General features: G+C 43.0%; 1 protein-coding gene across 2 annotated transcripts; it reads left to right on the forward strand.

The window, feature by feature from the left end:
* The first annotated feature begins 460 nt into the window (after positions 1 to 460).
* Positions 461 to 6,960, forward strand: rgs18 (regulator of G protein signaling 18). Of its 2 annotated transcripts, XM_061840349.1 has the most exons (6): positions 461 to 558; positions 720 to 793; positions 1,141 to 1,233; positions 1,341 to 1,402; positions 1,765 to 1,931; positions 3,547 to 6,960. In XM_061840349.1, exons 2-6 carry the CDS (start codon positions 774 to 776, stop codon positions 3,784 to 3,786), a joined length of 582 nt encoding a protein of 193 aa, XP_061696333.1. In that variant the 5' UTR covers positions 461 to 558; positions 720 to 773; the 3' UTR covers positions 3,787 to 6,960. The 2 variants fall into 2 exon arrangements, with proteins under 2 accessions (XP_061696333.1, XP_061696332.1); XM_061840348.1 differs by lacking the exon at positions 461 to 558 and having other exon boundaries at positions 656 to 793.
* Positions 6,961 to 8,520: the final 1,560 nt, after the last annotated feature.

The following is an 8,520-nucleotide window of genomic DNA, read 5'->3' on the forward strand; positions in this document are numbered from 1 at the left end:
TAAAAAGACCAAAAAAAAAAAGCTTTCAGAGGTAACGAAAGCAAGTAGCCTGAACCGTGTTTCTACTGTGTTACTGCCGTGTCTCAGTGACTTTTACCGGTATGTTTATTTTACAAAGCCCTGTTAGTGCTGTGTTACTACCGTGTCACAGACACTGTTTGGAAAGAAAAGCTAAGGTATATTATTAAAACTTTGAAAACTCTTTCTGTGTACCGTCTTTCTTTGTAAATATCTCATGTTTCAACGCGGGCACATGCGGCTTATAAACAGGTGTGACTTGTGTATCTACAAAACGGTTTTTCCTTTAAAAATGTACTGGGCGAGGCTTATAATCAGGTGCGACTTGTAGTCCAGAAATTACAGTAATTTTTGTTGCTTGAGTGAAATTGTGGAAGTTCCGGGGGAACATTGTGATGAGAAACCGCAAAAAGTTAATGTCATGACAACAAATGTGGTTGTGTACTGCACACACTCTCGACAGGATGTCGAACACAAGGGGGGTTTCTCTGTCACGACGAGAGCCGTCAACAGAGAGGGGGTGACGACGTCTCACGACAGGTATGGCAAATGAAATGCAAACGCGGTTTACAGAACGGCGGTGACGGGTTAAAGAATTTTCGCAGAGGTATTTATGGCCTCCTGCCTCATCCGTCAGACGCGAACGGAGCAGCATGGAAACGCTTCTTTTCTTATTTCCTCAAATGAACTTCACGGCCCAGAAGGAGGAACCGTATTTCAAAAGGCTCGGCCCGCGAGACACGCAAAAGCCAGCGATGAAGTCCGACAGCAGCAGGTCGGTGTCTCACTCTTAAACTTCTCATTCCGACGGCGGCTTTTGTCAGGGACGTGCGTGCAGCTTTTATAGTTCAGCAATGGCATCTTTACACAGTGACGCCTTTTTTGTGTATACTATAATCATAACAACATACCTGTTTATGAGCCCGAGTGTGATTAAAAGTCTTGACAGCTGTCATTATATCCACGGTACGTTCGGGGTGCAGCATAAACTCATAAAGCTGCAGCGTGAGTCCCTTTTGTGTGACATGTAAAACAAGCTGAAACGCGGCAGAGAGGAGTCGTTTCAGATTTGCTCGACGGGGGCCCGTTTACGGACCCTGATGCGTTCTCCTTTGTGCGCAGACAGCAAAGCAAGGAGAGGAAGGACCGGGCGAGCCTCACCAGGTCCGGCTCTCACGAGAATGTCGGTCAGAAGAGTAAGACAACATCCAGCAAGTGAGGCCAACGCCGCTCGTGTTCAGACCGGCATTTTTCATTATTTGTGTGAGACGCCCAAACTTTGCTGCTGAGTCACTCACGACGACTTGCGCGTCTTTTGTCAGCATCTCGCCGGAGACGGCTCAGCGATGGAGCGACTCGTTTGAAGAGCTGATGAAAAATGCAGGTCAGCGCCGAGGCCTGATTTCCAGTCAGAGTTATTCAATGATAATAAGGAGAATATGAAACTTGCGACTTCCTTATAACAAAACTGCCCCTTTGTGCTACATTAAAAATAATGCCTCTATTCATGAGGCTGTAGTTACAATACAGAATCGGTCTGGTGGAATGTGGGGGGGAGCTCATCTTAATGCATCAGATGTTCCTGGGTAATCTTAAGCACATATTATTGCCCTTTAAAAGAAGACGTTATGAAAAATGTATTCCACACTTGCACATCCTTCTACTCAATTACCCAGCAAATGCAGATTTGCTGTTGTTTATTGTTCTTACTCGTGCCGTGCGTCTGTATTTGTTCCTGCGTGTCAGACGGGGTGGAAACGTTTTCTCAGTTCCTCCGCACCGAGTTCAGCGAGGAGAACTTGGAGTTCTGGCTGGCGTGTGAAGAATTCAAGGCGTACGACTCCGACACGAACCTGCTGTCCAGGGCCGAGCATATTTACAACGTTTTCATTGAGTCGGACTCGCCTAAAGAGGTATTGCCTGATAAATTTGCCATTGGAAATGAACGCGTTTTACTTTGTCGCCGAGTGTTGAGGAAGTTCACGACGCGGCGATGAAAGTATGGCGGATGAATTCAGAAACTACCATGTCGGGAAATCCTTCGACCTATACGAACGCTCAGCGCAGTAGCACAGTTTGGCCACGCGTCTCAAAAAAAAAAAAAAAAAGCACCACTGCAAAGCAGCCGCCGAGCGATAGCTGCACTTTATAAGATTGTCTCTTTTTTTTTTTTTTTTTTTTTTTTGCAGCGCGGATGATGATTTGACCGCATCTGACCGTTAAGAGCACGCTTCCACTTTGTGGCTGCGACTCTTCTTTGCAAAAGTGGAAAGAGCAGCGCCCACACACTTTCGTGAGAGGATGATTGTCAGCCTAAATACGTTCGGATGCCACTTGTATGCGTGCAGCCGCTTGTATGCGTGCACCTGCGCGACGCGCAAGGGCTGATCGAGTCCAGTTTCACATCGCATGACGTCGGAACCTTTTAAACAAAACTTTTTCAACAGTTTAACAGTCTGCCTAACAGCTCAACATTTGTTCTTTTATTTGACTTTATTCACAAAACTACAATCCGGAAAATTAAAACTCTTTAACGCTGTTACGCATAATATCATTTGGAATTTGATATGCGAACGTTACTTTAGTTGTACAGTAAAGGCTGAGGATTGTAAGCTCATGATTGGTCAAGAAAATTGTTCATCATAAAATCACTATTTATTATATACTTTCTCGATTGTTTAGTTTTTTTTTTACACATTGAAATTCAACGGCTTGCTTCAAGATGTTTGTTTGTTTGTTTTGCTTTTTCCACTATAAAAACTGCACTGTATTAGATTATTTAATAATCAAAACCTACAAACATAAAATGCAGGCAAAAAACATGATTGTAGCAAATGAATATTTCTAACTTGCTCTTTCTCTGACTCATTATGTAGCTTCCCCTTTTCGGGAAAAGTTTTTATTTTTGTCATCTTACTTTTTTTTCCATACCACGTGACCGAGATGAGCAGTTTGTTTTTTCATCTTTTGGACTCTGATAATCAATTCAATCTTTTTTTCTTCAGTCACTCTGTGTGGCTAACAGGGCCGGTTAAAAAAAAAAAAAAAAGAAAACTTGGCGGTAAAAGTCACTTCCTCTGCACATACATTCCACCAGTGTCACTCTTACCTTTTCCAATCGAGTGCCCCCTCGCGGCCGCTAGAAAAAATGCACAAATTAGCCGCATCACCGCATAAGGCGCAGGGATGAAAGTGCGTGAAATAAGTCGCGGCTTATAGGGCGGAAATTACGGTACTCGCATATCTACATCCAACTTTCTATCCATAACCAGTTGCGCTGCGTGGCAACATTTGGTCAAATCGGTTGTGTGTGTGATTATTTTGTGCGACCGTCTGTTCACCGCGATCGTTCTGCGACGTCAGGTTATTGGCAACTTCATAACGATTTTGTGTTTTGTGGTAAAAATGAAATGTGCTCCATATTTGTGAGTAGGAACTTCAAGTTCAGCATTCCAAATGTCACTTTTTCACTTGTCGTTTGCGAGTAAACGCAATTTCGAATAACACGTCGTTTTATATTTTCCTCAGGTCAACATTGACTACACAACCAAGATGGCCATCCGGACGAATTTAGCGCAGCCCACCAGGAGCTGTTTTGAGACCGCCCAGATGAAAGTCTACAGCCTGATGAAAAAAGACTCTTATCCCAGATTCCTGCACTCGGACCTTTATTTGCGCCTGAGCGGCCGGAGAATGTTCCGCAGAAGGTCACGGTCCTGTGTGTTCAACGAGCGGGCCAGCGGTACCGCCAAGCCTACGTCCTGGTAGCAATAACATTCCAGACATAGCCGCTCACTCGTAAAAACGATTATCACATCGGTGATAATCAGCGGCGGGTTGTAGAATTTTAATTGCATAATTTGTGTTTGAGATGGTAATCATCCAATGTGTGCGCGAAATGAATAATTTTCTTTTTACAATCACAGCGGATTATTCAACTAACATTGGAGCCTGGTGACAAGCCATTGATCTGCACAAATGGGGGATATTTTGAGGAATATGCCAATTTAATTAGATACTACCACAATGTAGTACATGTATTGATTTGGCTCCGGTCCTCCTCTGTTAACCAACAGAGATCATAATCCCCACTAAAGCCATCAATGGACGCTATCGCACCTCATAAATCAAAGTGTCCTAATTAGTGTTCACTTTAATAGCTTGACTTCCAAATGTATTGCTGACCCACATTTGGACTTTGGGTGCGTGTGTGTGTGTGTGTGTGTGTGTGTGTGTGTGTGTGTGTGTGTGTGTGTGTGTGTGTGTATTTTGCAATTGACCCCTCCGTGGATATTGCGCAATCCGCGTCACTGACCAATCAGAGGCCAGAGATCAGCATAGACCAAACCCCGTTTTTGCTCCCGCCATTTTCTCAGACAACATTGCATGGTCCAGTATAGGTTTAGTTAGCGTTTTATCGCGTATTTGGGTTATTTAACAAAAAATATGGTTAAGAGGTGTAGTCACTGACTTTGGAATAGTGACGACAGGTATCCCGAAAGGCTAGTTGGTGGAGTTCGATTCGTACCCTTTCCAAAACCGAAGACCCAGTACGAAAAATGCCTTCGATGGGTCAAACTTTGTGGAAGACCGCATCATCAACTAAATCCGTCTAATATCAACCGGAACACATGTTTGCACGAAGGTATGCCCTATATTTGATTTTCAATACATGTCTCGTATAAATGAATTCGAAGTTCTTCGCTAGCATAACACTGCTGCGTGTGAACGATTGACACACTTATTCTTTGTTGAGCGATATTTAGCGATGATCGGACTACACAAACGTATTGATTTCTTGCTGGCTCGCGGCCAGAAGCTTAACCAGACGGTGTTTGCACGAAGATATGCCCTAAATTTGATTTTTAATACACGTATCGTATAAATGAATGAGACGTTCTCCGCTAGCATAACATTGCTACGTGTGAACGATTGACACACTTATTCTTTGTTGAGCGATATTTAGCGATGGTCGGACTGCACAAACGTATTGATTTCTTGCTGGCTCGCGACCGAAGCTTAACCAGACTGTGCTTGCACGAAGATATGCCCTAAATTTGATTTTTAATACACGTCTCGTATAAATGAATGAGACGTTCTCCACTAGCATAACATTGCTACGTGTGAATGATTGAATGAAATCAGAAGCATGGCGTCTCTCTCATTTAAGAATGTATTGTATTTAGAATCTAGAATATTTCGTTGATTTGAATGAAATCAGAAGCATGGAGTCTGTCTCAGTTGTATTTGCCATTTTTACTGTTTGTCTTAGTCAGCGCACGTAGCGTGACGTCACTTCAGGAGGCGTGGTTAAGTGCCCTGTACGGAGGGGTCAGTTGTTGTAGACCTTGAACCTACAAACACGTAGACATGAGCCAACCCTTTCTTGGAGTTTATTGAGTTCTTTGCAGGACTGACGCCATACTGAATAGTATGACTTTATTTTTTTTTTTTTTTTGAGACCAATAATACCTGACATTGTAGTTTTCCTCCAGTACTGTTGATATCAAGAGCCAGCATGTGTACAGATAGCGATTATGTATTGTTAACTTGGATTAAGTTTTTGTGAAATATTGATCTCGCTCTTCCTTCTGCACAATATAACCAGTTTTGACTATTATTTCACCAAGAGGTTCTCCTTTAAAAAAAAAAAAAAAAAAAGTATCACCTTCAAAAAATATTTAGTTATCATAATGACCAACATTAAAATACTGCTGCTTTGTTGAATGAGAATTTGGGCTAAAAAGTGTACTTAATATTCTGGGGATGGTAGCCACTGTAACATTACCTTGAGAATTGAAAAGCTGAAATAATGTCATCCATGCATTTTCTTTGCCACTTATCCTCACGAGGGTCACGGGGCGTGCTGGAGCCTATCCCAGCTGTCAACGGGCAGGAGGCAGGGCACACCCTGAACTGGTTTCCAGCCAATCGCAGGGCACATGGAGACAATCAGCCGCATTCACAATCACACCTCGGGGCAATTTAGAGTGTCCGATGAATGTTGCATGTTTTGGGGATGTGGGAGGAAACCGGAGTGGCCAGAGAAAACCCACGCAGGCACGGGGAGAACACGCAAAATCTACACAGGCGGGACCGGGATCTAACCCGGGACCTCAGAACTGTGAGGCCAACGCTTTCCAGCTGCTCCACCGTCCCGCCCCTTAAGAATTAAAAAGCTCAAAGAATGATTCCGTTCAAATTTATTGCACATGGAATCTGAGATAAAAAAAAATGTTCTCAATTGTTTTAAAACAAACGTTTCTTAATGATTTCATGCAAATGCATCGTACTTTTAAATGCAAACTGAACTGGATTCAAATTAATCTTGAATTTTCTGTGTTGGACATTTAATTTTATGATTGTTTCGCTAGAGGGAGCCTGCGCACCACACTTTGACTACCCCTGATACCGTGTACTGTACGCGACATGTTACTCAATGCAGTTCAATGTTGTAGTGACAGATTAAAAATAATAATGATAATAATAATACAGCCGTCAGGAGGTACCAAATCAGTGATTCGGCGTCACTAAAGATTGTGAAATTGTGTCCAGAACACAGATGTACAAATGATCCATCTTTGCACCAATACCGTAGAGGGGTTTACTATAGCTAGTAGTAACAAATATGTATTCCATATAAAGTAGCATCTTTGAAAATGAAAATGTTATTAATACGTTAAGAACAAAATGTCTCCAAATTGATACAAGGGAGACTGTTGCTTCAAGCTGATTTTGAGGGTTTTTTTTTTTTTCTGCAAAGGCTGAAAGTTTTAAAAGATTTTGATATAATGAAATGAAACAAACATGGCTGTGGTTTAATTTTTTTCCATTGGCTGGTTAGGAACCGTCGTTTTCGAAGACACATTTCAAAGTCGTTACTGTGTCTCCAAAATGAAGGACTCGCTGTATTCGGAAAATACAGTACCAGGCCGACATAAATACTGCTTGAGAACAAAACTGTTTGTTGTCATTTTCTTCCTTTATGTTTTTTTTAAAAGCCACGTGACACCCATGCGGAAGAACGGAAGCGTTCCATCTACGTTGGCGTTCCATCTTCGTAACCTGCCGCGCTCCGTCGATGCTGCTCACGTCACACCGGCTCCATTTCTAGTGATTTGTCTTCCCCCTGCAACAGCACCTTATGCAACTTTAATCCGTTTGATATGAGTTGCGTGCTCATTTGACCGTGTCGGAACAAAATGATTCATTATTTTATCCCTCCCGGTGTCCAGCCGTCTCCGAACTAACTTGCGGTGCACAGTGTGTACTGACGGTGACACCGGGGCACTGAAAGTTCTTAATGAGGGACTTCGATCCCCGCGTATGCCGCACGCTTGCTTGCATTTGCGCGCTGTATTACCCATCATCAGTCATGGAATATGCATGCTTGCCATTTAATATCAGTTTTCTTTCTGATTCCGTTGGGACCCGTTCCACATATGACGGCTCTCAAACCCAAGGCCTGGGGGCCGGATCCGGACCGCCATGTGATTCTTACGTGGCCTGCAAAAAAGGTCAATTATGTGTGTCAACTTCCACGATTCCTTTTAAAAACTATACCAAAATTTTAAATCTTCATGTCATCAATGATAACGTTGAGCTATTACAAGTATTTTTGTGCTATCAAACATGAACAATGGTTGAAAAGCCCATCACCCTTGATTCCTGTATACAAAAATAGATTTTTATGGTTTCACAGTCATAACTATTTTTATGATGTCAGAGTCATAACGGCCCTCTGAGAGAAACCGTAACGACGGCGCGCCCGGCGACAAAACGAGGTCGACACCGCGGCCATATCCAAACTTTGCATCCAATGTTTTGCCTCACAGTTGTAGAACGTCAGACACATTCAATGATGTGCACGTTTAACGAGGCATTATTTGATCTTAACCGTTTGAATTATGTATGACATTGTCACGCGTATGTATTAAATTGCAGCGATAGCAAAGCTGTGGCGGTATGGAGCTCGCCTTTTTCACATCACTGGAAAAAATAATGGAGCTTATCAACTCAGACCACGAGCACAGAATTATTTATGTCAACGTGTACGCACGAGCGAGCGACGCTCTTTGCAGAGACGAGTACGTATTCATGCTAAACTGTCAGTGAGCCAATGGGATTCTCCCTGGAGTCTCGTGAATATGCATACGGGGGAGAACGTACGCACAACATACTTTATGTGTGTATTCAGAACATACGCGTCGCTGTGTGCGGCTCATTAACTGGAGACGCGTTTCAAGGATCCTACGGGGTCCTTCGCAACTTAAGTTACTAGCAAGGACCCATGTGAGATACCTCACAATTCCTATTAATTATGCATCAATTGAGATTGTGCAGGCCTTCTACATCTACACTGCAGTTATTGTTATTTTTCTATGAGAGTCAGGGAACAAGGGGTGAAACAATAAATGATCCGAAAGCAAAGGTGGGGGGCTCCGTCGGTGTTCCAAATTCATCACTGCTTCGGATTTGTTACCCGCTGGGGAGCTTCCTGGC

Source organism: Syngnathoides biaculeatus, chromosome 13 (assembly GCF_019802595.1).
Source record: "Syngnathoides biaculeatus isolate LvHL_M chromosome 13, ASM1980259v1, whole genome shotgun sequence".
NCBI classification, from domain to species: Eukaryota; Metazoa; Chordata; class Actinopteri; order Syngnathiformes; family Syngnathidae; genus Syngnathoides; species Syngnathoides biaculeatus.

Excerpts from the sequence above, each read along its gene's own strand:
- rgs18 (XM_061840348.1), top strand. The coding sequence starts at position 672 with ATGGAAACGCTTCTTTTCTTATTTCCTCAAATGAACTTCACGGCCCAG. Across the intron at positions 794-1,140 it reads ATGAAGTCCGACAGCAGCAG|ACAGCAAAGCAAGGAGAGGA; the intron begins GTCGGTGTCTCA and ends CTTTGTGCGCAG. Across the intron at positions 1,932-3,546 it reads AGTCGGACTCGCCTAAAGAG|GTCAACATTGACTACACAAC; the intron begins GTATTGCCTGAT and ends TATTTTCCTCAG.